At 37.2% G+C, this 17,282-nt stretch overlaps 1 protein-coding gene across 3 annotated transcripts in view; it reads right to left on the bottom strand.

Moving 5' to 3' along the window:
- ORC3 (origin recognition complex subunit 3) overlaps positions 1–17,282 on the bottom strand; it is a 35,846-nt gene that overhangs the window by 5,821 nt on the left and 12,743 nt on the right. For 2 of the 3 annotated variants that reach the window (XM_048299792.1, XM_048299795.1), the window contains exons 8-17: positions 16,427–16,586; positions 15,480–15,593; positions 13,944–14,077; positions 13,392–13,455; positions 10,337–10,453; positions 9,356–9,435; positions 5,444–5,577; positions 2,971–3,056; positions 2,397–2,494; positions 1,358–1,499 (exon numbers count right to left, since the gene is read on the bottom strand). In XM_048299792.1, coding sequence (XP_048155749.1) covers positions 1,358–1,499; positions 2,397–2,494; positions 2,971–3,056; positions 5,444–5,577; positions 9,356–9,435; positions 10,337–10,453; positions 13,392–13,455; positions 13,944–14,077; positions 15,480–15,593; positions 16,427–16,586 — 1,129 coding nt within the window. The remainder of the gene's footprint in view (positions 1–1,357; positions 1,500–2,396; positions 2,495–2,970; positions 3,057–5,443; positions 5,578–9,355; positions 9,436–10,336; positions 10,454–13,391; positions 13,456–13,943; positions 14,078–15,479; positions 15,594–16,426; positions 16,587–17,282) is intronic. The other variant, XM_048299794.1, reaches the window with a different exon arrangement.

Raw genomic sequence — 17,282 nt, 5'->3', positions numbered from 1 at the left:
GTCACGGCGCAGAAAAATACAAACCACACAAAAGTTATAGACAGAAAAAATACTTGACTCACATTGATTAAAATGCTAAGCAAGGTACTCAGCCAATACTGCTCCTGTTAGAAACTATGCCAAAAATTCACAATCTTCTCAGAAAACATTGGAAATATGTTAAAGCATGTCCAAGTACGAAGTACAGGATGACAGAGAGCTTTAAATCTGGTCAACTCATCACAGAGAAAAGAATACTTATTAAACACATTGGTAGTTAGATCTTCCTAGCTGTCCTAGTCTATATTTTTACACGTCTTCTAAAAATATAAATTACTGAGGTTCATATTAGGTTTCTTTAATGGTAACTTGCTAACTACTGTTTTCACAAATAAGCTCTGTAAGTGGTTTCAGTAATAACTCCTGCACACAGCAAAACTGATAACCCTCATTCAAATCAAGGACAGTGCCAACAAACCCAATACAAATCAGGTTGTAGATTTCAGAGGCTGATCTTTATCAAGTATGGTTCCTGGTAAGTGTTGGCTTTGACTCAAGTAGCACATTACTCAGATACAGCTACAACCAATACTTCCTTCAAAATTATGATCAGTTTTTAAAGAAAAATGTTAGGGCATAAGAACAACTTCAAGTACCACCTATAATAAAGGACAAAAAGAAATGTATGTTCACTCCTTTTCCAAATCCTAGTCTATTTTTTCTTTTGGTCATCCTGTCAGTTTGAGTTACGAAAGAAGTGGAATATAGTCTGCTTTTCTCTTCTAGAAAAGGGAAGGGTTAGGCTGATAGAATCAAGGACAATCCTTTTCTTGGACTCAGAAAACATAGGATATCAATACATAACAAGTATGAAAATAAAATTACCAAGAAAAACAAAGGACTCAGTTAAATATGCTGTATTTAAGCTATTTTAATGTTATGATTCCACCTGAACAGTCTTTACCTTGCAGCTAATCTACATAGTGAGGACTGAGCACCAGCCCCATAAAGAAAGTTTCTGGAAAGAGTAACAGACACTGTATTTTTCCCATGGACAGTCATCCCAATTGTAATGGAGGACAAAATTACTTTCCTGATACATTTACAGAAGAAAGAAAATATCATGGCTAGAATACGCTCTGGAAAATGGATTCCTCCTACAGAATTCTTTCCAGAATTACCTTCTTTATTTCAGCCAGACAGATTCCCCAGCTCTTTGAACAAAGTCCCCAGTTGCTTATCAGCACTTGCTAGCTCTCTGCAAAACAGCTGAATACGTGCCAAGCTTCATGAAACAGCAAAACTCAGCCTTGCACACCATCCTCACACAGCCTTCCAGAACCACCCTGGCACCACAAACAGCCCACTTGTTTCTTACCTTCAGGTACCAGTGTGGATTATTTAAAGCTGTGTGCAGCGCCGTCCTGGGGGCAGCATTCAGGTGCCCTCGGAGAACAGTGGCTGCGTTGAAATACATGATCTCATGCAGGGTCCTGTGGTCTGCAGGAACAAGGTATTTTCTGGAAAAGCAGGAGGTATGGGGGGAGTGGTGGAGACACAAGCTTCAGCTTAAGGGAAACAACAGAAATCTGCTGCAGTCAGACTACAAAAATGCATGTTTCCCAATCAGTACTGAAAAATCTCTGCAAAACAAGATGAACAGCACTGAAATAAACTTTTAAGCAGAGAAGTCTGTTATTATCAACTCTACATCTAATGGACTTAGCATAGAACTCTAGCTGGGACATTGACAAATTAAAAATAAGGGCAGCAGCTACAGTGCTAACCCAGTCAAGTGCTCCACAGATCTTGCTTATCTATCTCAAGGACTCATCATGAGTCTCTGCTCATCTTTGTCTTCCTATTTGAAGCTTTTTGCTTGGCACAGTCATACTTCTGTTGGCTTCTCTGCCTCCCCCCCACCCTCTATAATTAACAAGTGCCTTCATCTCTGCCCCCACCACAACAAGCCTTTCACATTTTCCACTACAGAGCTGCCTCCAAAACTGTATCTGCTATGGGTTGCTCACCAAAACAGTTCCCAAAATGGACAGGATATCACACTTGACATCTGTACAGTTTCATAAGTAGAACAGATCAGCAAAGATTAGGGTAAAGACTTTTGACTTTATTTTGCCACTTACACCCACTCCTCCCTCAACACTGTCTCAGTAGCCAAAGTAGGTTGGTCAATTCGTATCCTAATTATTTCAACTGATCTATTGAAAAAGAGGTGCGGTTTTTTTTTGGTTTTTTTAGTTATTATTTTTAGAATCCTCAAAGAAAGAATAGGAAGGGAAAGAAAAAGTGTGCCACAGGGACTGAGACACAATTTCGACAAGATTAACATGTTAGTAAAATTTCATTTGCAACTTGTGGTGCAAACTAATGCAGGAATATAAAACAGGAAGGCTCACCTTACAAGACTGTCTATATAGTCAACAACTTCAAAACGAAGCATTTCAAACTTTGTCAGTTTCTTAGACCTTCTTGATTCCTTCAACTCCAACAAAGTCTTTAAAAAAAAGTGGTGCATAAGACTACATGGGAGGCAGTTATTCTCTGGAGAACACAATCTACATGTTTAGCATGTATAATTAATTTTTGCTGGCATGTTCTCACTGATGATATTTGAAATGTAATCATGCAGTTATTTTTATTTAGGCCAATGTATTCAGTTCTCAAACCCGTAGGAGTTTGAGAATTTCAAAGAAATATGTTTAGGCGAAATGTCTAAATTACAAGTTAAATAAAAAGAAAACCCATCTAATTTGCATTTTAAAATCCTGGTTTATGATAGATATTTTCTGTAATTTTCTATGTGTCAGGAAGGCCTGAAATACATAGTTGGTACTTATTCATTCATTTTTAAGATGAGACACTCACACACAACCCTTTACTTAGAGCTCCAGCAAGCTGGGAAGAACTAACCATGAACATTTTAAAACATTAATTTAAGGAACCAGTCAGTAAAGCCTAGGCAGGCCTAACCTTCTGAAGGTGATAAAGGTCTGTCTTCTTCTGGAGCTCCTTTTGTGACGATACGGACACATCTCGTTCTTGGGAAGCTTCTGCTACTAGAACAAAACTAATGTTTGATATGTGGGGTAAATTTTTCCTACATAAACCTCCTAACCCAAGCAATCTTAGAAGTACTCAGTAGTTACTTGTTCACATAGACCCAACCACAGGCAGTTTTTGGGTCTTGCATCTTGTAAAAGACTGTTAAAAAAGGAGTCTGCAGTGCAACTTAGCCAACAGCGATTAAATAACAGAATCAATTCAGCCCTGAGCAAAGGCCCAGCACAAGCCCTGCACATCGCTTTAATTCTGTTTAGGCCTTCCTAAGTCTCCTAAGTCATACTCTCAACATTTATAAACTGGACAGATTAGTGCCAAGTACTACTGATGCTTTTGGTGTCTTCAAAAACCCACATGCTGCATTTTTTTTCCCTTCTCATGTGCAGAAAAATACTGAGTAAGAAACGAGTTCCCCCTACATAACCCAGAAAATGCAACCAGAGCAGCAAACAGAAACATGCTGAGGTATTTCATTGCGCCGTTTTGTCATCACCTTAATTTAGAACAAAATTTCATCTTCATGGACATGTAGTTTGTTGATCAATTGCACCAATTACTAGTAATTTTTAGGTAAAAACAAAGAAGCAGAATCCCAAAGCAGAATCAATGCTAGGACGAGTGATAATCAAAACAAAAGGTATCTAGATTTCTTGCCTTACTTAAGAGGATGGCAGATGGAGATTTCACCCACACATCACAGGTAAAGCTCTATCAGCAGTGACAATCATGATATTTAAAAGCTTTTTGGTGACCTGCAGAGAACAATTTGGTATCTTCCAGGGTCCTGTGGACATTTGTGAGAGTACTGAAGACTTCAAATCAGAAAACTTCCTCTCCACTAGTACACCAATATGTTTTTTTATTTTACAAATCCTTCAGCTCAAAATAGACTGAATGTGAAGATATTTTGTTTGTTCAAGCTTCATTTTATGTTTTTCAGTTCATTAGGCAGTCAGGACAATGGACTTTGTTGTTGTTATAAAAAAATAGTATTTTGGACTATCCTTTCACTCTAGGGGCTCTGTCGGCAATTTGAGTACATCAAATTCTTGGCAGACTTCTGAAAACTCCCACTGAAGATCAATACCATCACAAAAATATAAAGTAAGTTCTCTAACCCAGCAATCTATTAATGTACAGTGTATCTTAACTTCCCCTTCTCACTTTTCCTTTGGAGCTTAAATCCACTTTGAAAACAAAGATCTTTCATGCATACAGCAGACCTTCTCCACTTTAAAACCATCTTCAAGTCCTAATTGAAAATAAATACTGTCTTCTTTGCTTTATAGTTCTGCAAGTTCTGAATCCCCAGAGCTGTTCTTTATTTATTTCCTCAAGGTAAAAATCCAACTACTTAAAAGCCTTTGGCTTCAATTCTTTTTTCCAAACTAGACAAACCTTTAGTTTTCCATCATAGTTCAGATTCCTCAGTGCTGGTACCATCAGTGACACACACAGCTTTTTCAGAGTGATGACCTACTTTCTCTACCATAGCTCTGCTCTTACTACAACTATTAAAAAATACATGCTACAGACAAGAGCTGATTCTTTTAGACAACCCTCCATTAACCCTACAGTGTTACATGACTACTTTAATTAATATTGACTGCATTTGGGGGTTGTTGCCTACTTGTCCAAATGCTGGGTAGCAACTACACTGGTCATGAGCTTAATTAATATGCATAAAACAGACCCGATGATAACCAATTAATCTTCAAAAGCCAATCTTTGGGCAGTGCTCCTCCATAATTCAGGGAAAGCAAGGAAATTCCTATTCCAAGAATGCTGGAATACATCATACTCCTATTTCAGAAAGAATGCAGCAGTTTCAGTTAACCTGCCTCTGACAGACACAATGCTGCTACTCGTTTGCCTTGCTAAGCTGTGAAATATGTCCTCTACCATGAACAATCAAGTCTATGGGCTTGATGAGTTACAGCCTGACAGCAGAGCCCTGACAACCTGCACTTGGGGTCCTAGCTCTGAACGTGCAGGGGAAAGAAACTTACACACATTTGGGCTAAATACCATGTCATAAGAAGTCTGCTGCTTTTTATCTTTCAAAATAGTTCGTTTTTACCGACTGCAACATCTGCTAAAATGCTCAAAATACATTTATGAGAGATTTAGGGGATAATGTTTGCTGATCTGTCCAATTTCTTATCTTACATCACTCTTCTGTATTATAAAAAACACAAACCACACATCAGTAAAGAATACAAACATTTCCTAATTTTGTGCATGTATTTAAAAAAAAAAAATCCTGCAAATATGATGGTTTAATACGATGACAGGCTATCTCAGGGAAAATGGAACTCATTGGTCAGATTACAAAACAGCTTTTCTATAATTTGCAATGGAATACATGATGGTTCACACCCACCTTCTAGATTCTGAAACTGGGTCAAGAACTCCTTCAACTTTTCTACTGTCTTATCAAACTCCTTTCCAGAAGATGACATCAAAATTTCCACACACTGTTGGAGCATGGTTACCAAATCAGTCTTATTCAGCATCCTAAAAGATAAATTGTTGGCTGAAGTTGAAACACAGAATGATGAAACAAGTGTTCTTAGCTGAAAAAAGTTTAAAAAAATTGAAAAATTCATTTTAATAGAAAAAATCTCCACAATTTCAAGCATTCAATCTTGAAGCAAAGTCAATTTTTTTCCTGCTGTCACTAACAGAAAGAAACAAACCAATTAGGCTTGGCGATGATGTCCTTCACATTTTCCTGCAAAACAGTAGTTTTTCTGATTATCTAAAAACACTTGCTGGACGCAGGAGTTGCAATTTTTGAAACTGTGAGTCAGACACCAAAACAAAACAAAAAAACCCCAACACCCAAAACCCAATCATGGTAGGGTTGACAACTCATTCCCAAGAACGGTAAATAAAATGGTAAAAAAACCCCCACTATGTAAACACATCCACAGAATTACTCTATGTGACTCAAAATTACTCTCAAAAGAAATCTGTATGCTGTTTTCTGTATTTAATTGCTGTACATCTAACCATCACTAGAATCCCAAAACCATCCAAGTTGGAAGGGATCTCTCGAAATCATCTAGCCAGCCTCCAGCTCGGCATTTACTTACTATTTTGTCATTAGGGCTTTTCCCAAATGTCACCAAGCACTGCCCAGTCTCAAAATCTTACTTTAAAAGATATCAAAGCAGTGATGGTGGTCAGTGTCTCAGGCAGTGGGTTTCCATATCAGCTACCTAAAAACTGACAAAGATTTTAAGGAAGAATTCAGAAGAGGCTGGGGAAGCTTTGTGGATGTCTGGAGGGATAATTGCAATTTGAGCTCTAGTTTCTAACTGGCAATTGATACTAAATGCTTATAAAGGTTAAAATTTAGAACTTCAGTTTATCTGCTTCAGGGTTACAGATTGTTTGCAAGTCAAGTACTGCCTTCAGATACACTTGTTTTATACAGAAAAGCATAAAGAGTTAACAACAGAAAGGATGCCCTTGACCACACAAAAGGCTAGAAAACATTTTGAAACTGTCTTGTATAATATAATGGGTAAACAAGATAGCTTGTTCTAGGCCAAACAAAACACTGCAGCTAAACACCCAAGATGGAGAGAAGATAACCAGATCTGGAGATCTGTGAATGGGAAAGAACAAATTTATTTCCATAGTATTATTCAAAAGGAAATTGCAAGTTCTAGAAAAAATTATTTACAACAATGGGATTACAGGGCCCAAAGAACAGGTAAGAAGACAGTTATCACAAATGAGAAATCAGTAAAGGATCCTTTTCAACCTTCTAGGTTTGAGATTACTGCAAAGTATGCCAGGTATCAGTGGGGTTAAGATTTTAATTTCGTGAGGAGTCGGGGTTAAAGCAGAAAGGAAGATCTCAAATTACCAAAAGGCAGTAAATAAATGTCTCAGATTATTCAGACAAAAGTTATGAAAGAGAAAAAAGGAAGCTAGAATGAAGTCCACAGAAACTCCTTCTGAATGCTGAAGTGGGGAATCACCTGAAGAAGCGATACCAGATTGGTCAGCACCAAAATGACTGGTCACAGAAGGGAAGGACTGTGATAAGCAGCATGTGATGAAAAGCCATCCATACTTAGCAGACAAAAACCAGAGTACAACATCTAGACAGAAGACAATAGGGCAGACAGTCCTTGAAGTTTTGCCACACAAAATGTTGATGAGATGTCCCAGCCAGTTAGCTCTACATAACCAATCAAGTGAGACACTCTCCAATCTTCTTGATCTCTCTCTTCTGATGGAATTAATGCAAAATGAACTAAAGCTCACACATTCTCTCTGTCATCCCACGGTATCTTTAGACTCTGGAAAACTAAGGTAGAGTAACTACTGTCTAGATTGCTCAAGTTAGATTACCTGAAGCACCATCTTTGAGGAGAGCACTTCTAGCAGAAGGGATAAAAGCCTGTCCAGGGAAAGGCTGAAGTAGAGAAACCAATCATGTAAGAAGCGTGGTTCAGCAACTTAAAACCCTACATTCAAACATAATTAATAAAAAGCAAGCGAGAGATTTCGTTAGAGAATGAGAAATAAGCTGACCTAAAGCTTCTCTATTTTTTTACTTTCTAAATACAAGGGGAAAAAAGATGGATTCCAGAAAAACGCTGAAAAGGAATATGGGATGGGGAGGGGAGAACATAAGGACATATCAACAGGTGATGTGGCTCCTGGGAAGGCAGAGATATTAAGGAACAGTGAATAACTTCTAAACCTGAGCAAAAGGGGAAAAAAAAAAGATTGTGAGTAGAAGGGGAAAGACTACATTTTATCATTTTCTTCTAAAAGATAGCAGCAAGATTCTATATAGAAAAAGCAGAGACAAGAGGAAGTATTTGTCAAAAGACAAACAGAAGTCAAAAGCTGAAAAAATGATAATCACAGCTAGAATTCAAAGTATTTGAAGAAACTGTGTTGGAGGAGTTTTGTTAGAAAACGACAAAATTTCTGGATTAAAAAAAAAAAGAATCATAGAATCATCATCACTGAAAGCAGCAACCATGATCACTGTATTTCTATCAGAGGCTCCCACAGTGGGAGCCAGGACCAGAAGAACAACAGGAGGGAGATGAACAGATAAGAATAAAAGGGGAGCAAGCCAGAATCTGATGGCAGCATCAACTTTGAGATAGGAGTAGTGACAGATGAATTCAGAGAGGATGAAAGCAAATTAAATACAGGAGAAGAAAAAGGAGAGGGAAAAATGGCCAAGAGTTAGTAAGAGATTATAGACAGACAGTAGAGGAAAGCAGAATGACACATTGTGGGCAAGAGCTCAGAGGTGATTGAGTGCTGTCAACATTCAGGAGAGTCAGAGAAGGAACACAAAGGAACGACTGCAGAAATGACAACTCAAGCATGTAATCCTTTCAAAGGGATGAGGGTGAAAGAACACAGAAAAGTGGCTGTGCGTAAGAACCACTCAGTATGGCAAAGGTACAGTGTGAGGAGTGTGTTTCCTTGTGTGCGCAACAGCCCAGAAAGTTACCCTCCACCCACCACTGGTACGGCTTTTCTGTGCAGTTTTACTGTCAGACACATCAAACCTGACCAGCTCAGGGGGTCTGGAAGAGGCAGCTACAGTAACGGGGTCACACCAGTTCCCTGTGGGACAGAGCCAAGGGATTGTTTGAATGAGTGCAACTATCAGGAGACAGACACCTGCCATGTGTCTGTTTAAAGCACATTTAGAAGTCTGTAGCTGCAACACTGCAACTGAAAGGTTTTCTATCAAGAAAACTGGCTTTGACGATTTTGGCATTTTAAATACTGACAGACAACACAAGTACAGGCTCTCCCAAAGTCCTACGCTCACAGTATCACAAAAAATTAACTCAGTCCCTGTAAAAACTGTTAAGGCAATTAGGAAGAGAAGGAAACAGTAAAATAAAAAAGAAAGGCCTCAGCTACTATTCATTTGGAACAGATTCTAATTATCATTAACAGATTAAAATTTAAGCCAACTAAGACTAATAATTTGATTGATAATATCTACTGCAATTATACTCTGAAAGGCAAAACCCAACTCGTTCTCATTCACACAAAGTAATCTCAGTGGTTTCAGCATAATTACTCAGGGCATATAAGATATTAGAACCTGACTGAATTTCACAGAAATCAGTAGAAAACCAAACTGAAAACAGCAGCCAATTACACTTGCAAACAACCCTAAAACTAGCTGTGAACAAGCAATATCCTCAGCTTTAACTTCCAGAAGAAATGATGACTGATATTTTCCATGTGTACAGTGGTATTAAAACAAAATGGGGGGAAAAAAAATCACCTTGCTAGCTGAAGAGATGACTCATACTCCTCTGTCTCCCACACTCGGGTTTCCAAACACGCACAGTGCAACTCCCTGATCTGTTATGCAGAAGGTGAAGAAAGGATAAAGTGTTTTACAAAGTAATGTGGAAATCTTACAACAAGCTGTTCAAAGCAATATGCAATTCCTTTAGAGCTTGTTTTCCAAAGATGTAGAATGATTGCAAAAGAAATGAGAGCACTTAATATCTTCCAGAACTAAGCTTCTGCTGGAGGCTGTTGCTCTGCACCAAGTTGCAAACAACATTCAGGTGAAGAGAACTGCAGTGAGCAGAAAGGAACTCCAATCAAATGCCCCAACTAAAACATCCTTTTATTCTCAAATACTGGGACAGTTCATGCTGCTTTTGTAGTCAGTGACAGATTCTAGCAACAGTATGGAATACATTGAGAACTGAGAGACAAGTGCACATGCACAGAATATATAATTGCTCTTCTACTGGAAGAAATCACTTAGCATGAGAAGGTGGATTAAACTACATTAGAGCAACAGGACTATTAAGAGCAATTATCACTGTTCCTCCTACTATTGCTTTTTTCTGCACAGAAGGTTGCTAAAAACTCAGTCTCTTAATCTGAATTTGACTAGTGATCTAATAGATGGTAGGAGAGTGTACATTGTCTGCAATGCATACAGATAATCCCAGATGTGGGAAAGTCAATGTGTGGATTTTTTTGCTAATCTGTGCACCTGCCTCCTCCTGGAAACTCCTTCCTGTTGACTGACATGGTATCATCCCTGCCAGTAAAGAAACCACACGCTGCTGTCCTCCGCCCATAGCAAGAAAGCATCTGTCTCCATTTTAAGAAGCAGGGGGCAAAACAGCACTTTAGTAAATAAAGAGTAAATATTTATTTAGATGTCATACTTTGAGGCCAAAAAAACCCCCTAAAACCAAAACCACAAAAACAACAAAAAGCACATATAACAGTACATCACCTGCTTGCCCAAAGGATACTTCGGAAGAGAAGATGTGAAAACATGAAGACATCTCAGAATTGAAACATAATTTTCATGGTAAACATGTAAGTCCTCCAGCAACTTCTCTGTTTCTTCCTACAGTGATAGAACAATTTTTGAAGTAATTCTGACATCCATTTAAAACTCTCATACAGCACTTAAAATGACTCTGAAGTTTTGATATTGTAGTGTGTTATGATTTAAATCACCCATCTTAAATTGAGACCACTAAGCAAACAAGCTGTATTTTAACAGTTCACTGCATTCACATTGCATAGTTACCTTTACTTTCTTCCTCCAGCTCAGTAGAGATTTGCTACTGATTAGCATTATTTTACCATTTTCAGCTATATTTAGGCCTTTAGATTTGAAATGTCATCTCACAAAAGTAAGAGTATACACTATCCCTTTATCAGGCAGTGAGAAGTTATGTAGCTACTTTTACTTGAAAACTTGCATTTTTATACTACAAATGCATTTAAAAATTTATTTCTTATATTGTGAGTGGCTGCTGTTTTTATTAGTTATGTGTACATAAAAAGACCAGTTCACAGAAAACAAGCAGATACTCAGTTGCTGCTCCTATGTGTTTTTAATTTGACTTTTGTTTATTCATGGGTTGAAAACTACAGAAATTAAAAAATCACATTTAGGAAAAAAAAATTATTGACTGCTTCTACTGAATTTTCTGGATGGGACCACATTATCACTGGCCTCCCATGGAAGCACATACTAACACTTCTGGAAAGCCACACTCAAAAATTCTGGTAACTGTACTAAAGTACTTTGGGCTCCTTACATTTAAGTTTGTGAATCAAAAGATCTTCTCTCCCCTGTCTTCAGACAAAAATAAAGAGGAAAAAACCACAGGATCCTCTACATTACCCTTTTGCTTAACTCTGAGCAAACTATTCCAAATGGAAAGAGGAAAATAAAATAAGCCACTGAAGTTTACCAGAGTTAAACTGAAACAAAGGGTATCAACAATAAAAGAAAAGCAAAACCTTGTCTGCAGGCAATATAAGGAAGTACAGATGTATGGAAAGAAAAGGTATCATACTGCAAAGACTGAAAGTAACAAAGACAGTGCTACAGAGAGCTTTCTGATGTTAAAAAAAGTTTTAAATTATTAAAAACATGAATGATATTTCTCCCCCTAGACTTTTTATATATTGAAATTTAAGAGTCACTGATATAACAACTGTTAAGGCAACTTCCAAAACCGTAGGGTAGACACTCACAAGTTCGTATTTTAATTCTAAGTAGGATCATTAAGAAAGAAATTATCCCCACCACAAAATAAGCTAAGAAAAGAAAGCAAGTTCACTCTAATGCTGCTATATCAATCTTATTTCCCCAAACCCCAAGCATTATTAACACATCTGTATTTCCCTCATCTTGGTCCTAGCTCAAGACAGATATAGCTAATATAAGTAAATAGCAATGTATTTTGCCAAATAATGAAGTGAAAAGGCATAATCCATTTTAGAAGAGTTTGAAAATGTTATTAGAAGACTATGCAATATTATTTCCAGAACAGAGATAAAAGACACAAATTGCCACATTTACATAGTTTCAAATTAAAGTTGCCATGAAACCTTTCAGACAGATTGGTTAAAAATTAGGATGTAAAATTACTTTTAAAACTGATTATTTTAAACAGGTGAAACTCTTCCCATAGTTCTTAAAAGAAGTGGTAACAACATGGAATAAAAATGCATCTGATAAAGTGTATTGCAGGTTTAGGGGCTAAGATGGAAGACTCAAGTGACCTGGTGCTGAAACACGAACAGTAAGTTTATATGGAAGTCTACTATAGTGACTCTGAAAGTGTTTCCAAAGTTGGGCGTGATACTGTAGATCAGCGTGACACCAGAATAAACAGCACCTCATTAATGCAGCAGTAGCACCTTTTCTTCCCAGGCAGAATACACTGCCAGCTTGGCAAGGCAGTAATGGTCCTACCTCTGTTGTAGAGATTAGAACAAGTGTCTTCAATTAAAATTTGTGAGAAGCATGATATGCAACTAAACACGAGAACTCCAGCTTCCTTCCCAAACTTACAGGGTGAAGCTTGTGAAATAAGGGGTGTATTATTAAACATGTAAAGTTGAAAACATATAAAGTTTAAGCGCATGAGTATTCAACTTCCAAAGCAGGTGTGGATAAAGGACAAGGGAATAGTAGTAGCTTAAGCTATTTTTGCCAGTGAAGATAATGGATGATGTAAAATCATGTCTCATCTTGAAAACTGTAACTGCACTTGCAAAGTTGCCTGTTCCTAACCTCCCTCCAGCCATTACCATTGTTTTTCATACTTGAGAAAGCCTTACACACCAGGCAAGTACCATTTGCCTGACAGGTTACAAATACTTGAAATGAAGAGTCAGGAGAAACCCTTTACCTTCAGCAATGTTTCTACTGGGAGTGGCTCAGATGGTGAAAATAACCAACAGATTTTTGTTGGTGAATTCCTAAAGGACTCACAAAAGTAGTAGTCTGGCTTCAATCAGTTGGCAAAACTTCAGATAAACATCTAACAAATTAGTTTTAATCCTGTATGAGGTCTAGTGTGAATGTGTGCCTTGGGACAGAGACTCTGCCCTACTGAGTTCAAACAGAAAGTGAGGCTATGAAGGATTAAGAACTAAAGAAATAACCTCCAAGGTTACTTACACATTCTTCAAACACTTAACTGACCTTCCAAGAAAGGCAGTCTGAGTAAGCATGGAAAGACCTGGCCATAAATAAACCTTGTATCCTTCTTTTTAAGCAGTTATATTTCTAGATATAACTAAAAGTTGATGTAATAAAGTTGAGCAGCTTTGTATAAAGGCTGACCTGGCAACCCCAGAGATCTGGAATTTTGACCTGCCAATCCTAATTTGTCATTACTGGTCACAAAGCACAGTATGTTCTGTATGAAAGATGTTATACAGAACTATACATCTTGGTCTTGTATTTTATTATCCTCCACCAAGTGATATATTGGGCAAGTTATTTCAGTTCTCCAAGGATATTCTTAAAATTTTACCTTTAAGAAGCTGTCATTTGTCAGCAGTGCAACCTGTTTCCCTGACTCTTGCTTTTCCACATACCTTGTGGCAAGGAAAAAAAAACCAACATGAAATTATAATGTAAAGGAAGATTCTAGGATTAGAAACATTTAAAATGTTTATGCTGCTGTAAGAAATATGTATCTTTCTTTGGAAAGATTCAAAAAGGACAGTCAAATCCAACAAGTTGAAAGGCCACTCCAAAACCCTAGAGATTATGCTTCAAATCAGTTTAACAAGTTCAAGTCATTTACGGTTATTTGTCAGAATAACTTGTTTCTGTATTAAGAACAAGAAGAAAAAAAAATCAATTCAAGTGATTACACATCACAGAAGCTGTACTCTCTAGACTAGAATATTAAGGCTTCCTGAAATTATTTAGAACTGTCCTCTGATCAATTTACCTTTGCTACAGAAACATGTGCACAAATGAGCTACAGTGTTCACAGAACTACATTTACAGATTCTTTTCATCTTTTTTAAAGCTGACTCAGTATATGATTGTTCAGAAAATGTATTTCCACCTTTACCTTCTGAAAGAGGGCAGTCTCCGAATGTTTTCACACTGACCATGTGATAAAGAATAAACTCTCTTCTTAACATCTACCAGTTGGCAACACAGTACACTTAGAGGCTGGGAATAGAAGTGTTCCACAATACAGAGCTGGAAAACAAACCAAGAACTAGGGATGTTAATAAAATTCCAGCTCCTTCCTTTTAATGCTTTCTTACCACTACACTGCACATACTACAATGGTAGTAATGATACTCCTTTAAAAAAAAATTACAATTCATAAATATTCCATAAGTCACTACAGGACATTGATTACACAGTTGTAAACAGTCACATTAATTACCTTCTTTGCTATATGTGCTATTCATTTTCAGCTTTTCCCCCCTCTTACATAACATCACACGTAGATATAATGACATGATGGTGATCTCTTGTATCTATCACTTAGAAAACCTGATCTGAAATTGCTTCATCCTTGAATACTTTTAATACACAAGGACACAGCTATACACTGTCAGGTCTAAAACTTGTATTTGTATGTCAGGCCAATGGAGAAGTATTAAATTTTGATGACTCTTTCACATAAGAGGAGTTGAGACCTATGAGAGCCCACATAGCTCTGTCTTCAGGAAGAGGTACTATGGCCAGGATACCTCTCCTGGCCACATGTAATCACTGAATCTTATGTATCAAAAAATCTATTCTAAATGAAATTCTAAATGTCTATGACATTAAAAGGGCTTATTTCAGGTTCACACATGGAACTAGGCAAGAAAGAAACAATTTCACAGTCCCACATTAAAACATATGACAGGGGCTACAAATTCTTCAGAGAACTCTTGTCTGCAATCCACAAGAGCTACAAGGAGACCTAGACACAGAAATATATCTAGATATGAAGAACTATATAAGACAATAAAAATTTAACTATTGCACTCGGTAGAGACTCTTTTTGGAAACCCTGAGCTCTTCCACTTTGCCTCCTGAGAGAGGGTAAATGTAACTCCCACATTGCTACATGGCTGCTTAGAGCACAATTATTACCTACTCTGAGGCACCAAGTAAATGATGTTGCAGCTCCTGTTTCCCAGAAAAGGTAGGAACTGCCAGAGGAGTTCAAGTGGGGAAGAGACACTCCTGTAGCCTATTCACACCAAGACAAACCAGAGTACAAGGACCCCATAAAGATGATCAGAACTGCAGACTTCTACCAGGGGTGTTAGAAAGCTACAAATTAATCTATAGCAAAACACAGCTCTTTCTGCCCACTTTCTTTAAGCCAGGTCACCCTTTTAAATGTAACCTTAAAATATCACGGGTTTTGTGGCAGAGTAAGCTTTTATGTGCTTCTTCATACCTGTCCTACAAGTTTGCTCTTAAACCCTTATCAGTAAAGGTTTTAAAACACCCATCTGTTCACAGATCCAAACTGTTTCCAAAGGATATTTTTTCATACAATTCAGCAATATTAGAACCTAAGACATCTTTCAGTGCCTTGTAATTACCCTTTGTTTTCACAACCATAATTTGAATTCTTGTTACCATTGCCTACCTGAAATCCTTTGATAAAATTCTGGACAGAAAAATCATGGTACAGGAATATGTTGATGAGCACCTGCAGAACTTTCTCACCCAGTTTAAAGGGAAACCGGGGTGTCAGAAGCAGCTAAGAGGGAGAAAAAAGAAAAAGTAGCCATAGTAGAAATTTTCTCCTGAATTCAAATTAGCAAAACTTATATAAACAACTTGATACAACTCTTAGTATGTGTTAACATTCAACTAAATGACATACTAAAAACACTGCCAACTCCTAAAAATAGTATTTCTACTAAAACATCCATACAAAGATTGATTTTCAGTTTATTATTTTACCACATCTTCCTAAGTATCTTCCACTAATATAACGTTTGAAGTTAGTTTTGCTTAATGCTATTTCTGTAAAATTACAAATAGGATAGAGACTGCTTAATAAACACTGATACCACTACTTTTAGCATGTGTAACACAGATTTTGGAAATCCAGCACAAATCCAGCACACTCTACCAAGAATCCACAGACACAACACTTATATGGCCTGAACATATGGATAACTCAGCTAATGTTTGACAGGTGGTTAAGACTCAGGCTGAACTTTATTTTTCAAAGTTTAGGCTAAGTTTCAAAGCTATCTTTTTCTGGACCAAAGTAAAACTGAAATCACAGCTTGACTTTAATGAAGAAGTGTGAATGTCAAAGTGTAATTGCACAAGCCAATGCAAATGCAAGACGAAAGCAGGTGTGTGTGTGTGTGTGTGTGTGTGTGTATGTGTCTCAGTATGAGAAGAGAGCTCTCAGTATTACACTGCTCTGCAGCTGCGAGTAGAAATATCCAAAATCCACAGATCTCAGGAGCAGAGTCCTTTTCAAAACCTTCAGACAAACCTGCCTTTAAAGGCAACACATGCAAACTGTGCTTCAACACACACACATTCCTCCTTTCTATTTATAAAGGGAATTACCTTGTCAATTATAGTAGACAGGTGCTCCTTACAAGAAAGGGACTGGAAAAGCTCTATGCACAGCAGAGAGGAAACTGAGTGAGGAAGTAATCTGTGGATAATCATTGGTGATGTAGCGATTCCAAAAATCAGCACTAGAGGTAATTCATGGATATGTTGACTGGATAAAGGGGGAAGGGAAAAAAAAGTAATAGTTACATTATAGAAGCTTGTGTAACAAATGCATTGTGTTCCTACTACAGCACTGAGCTTAGATGCAGAGAGGGGTAAATTAAAAGATCCATTGCCAGTAAACCAAAAGAATTTTGGGGTCAAATAAAACGAAAAAGAAAGGATGCTATTTAAAGCCCTGAAGTAGATAAGAAAATGAAATTTCATTTTAGGATTAAATTTCAGAAAGTGGCACAAAAAGCATCATTTCAGATAGAGTCTTGTGCTGATCCTACCTTCCCAAAAATTTATATCCAGAGAACTGAGTCTTATAATAGAATTTTTTCAAAGAGAAAAAAATAAGAAGATGCATTAAATAGGTAACAGTCAAGAAAATTTATAAGATTTACACCATTTAATAAATTCAAAATAAGTATGAAACATCTCCAACATTCTATGTTCCAACCACATGTAAGAAAAAAAATTCTGACTTCCCCAGATTATCTTTCTCTTCAGGTAATTTTTTAGTATTTGCTTTAGAACTGAAAACCAGGACTGAATGTGTATTCCTTGTGGACAGCATACAATTTATACAAAATACAGTGTTTTCAGTATCATTTCATCATTATTTTCCATTTTTAGTAGTTTCAAGGAAGTATAAATTCTGCTACTTTAAATACCGTCTAGGTTAAAATTGTAAATTTAT

The sequence above is a fragment of the Corvus hawaiiensis genome, chromosome 3, assembly GCF_020740725.1.
Source record: "Corvus hawaiiensis isolate bCorHaw1 chromosome 3, bCorHaw1.pri.cur, whole genome shotgun sequence".
NCBI lineage: Eukaryota > Metazoa > Chordata > Aves > Passeriformes > Corvidae > Corvus > Corvus hawaiiensis.
This window is presented reverse-complemented; position numbering and strand designations above follow the sequence as displayed.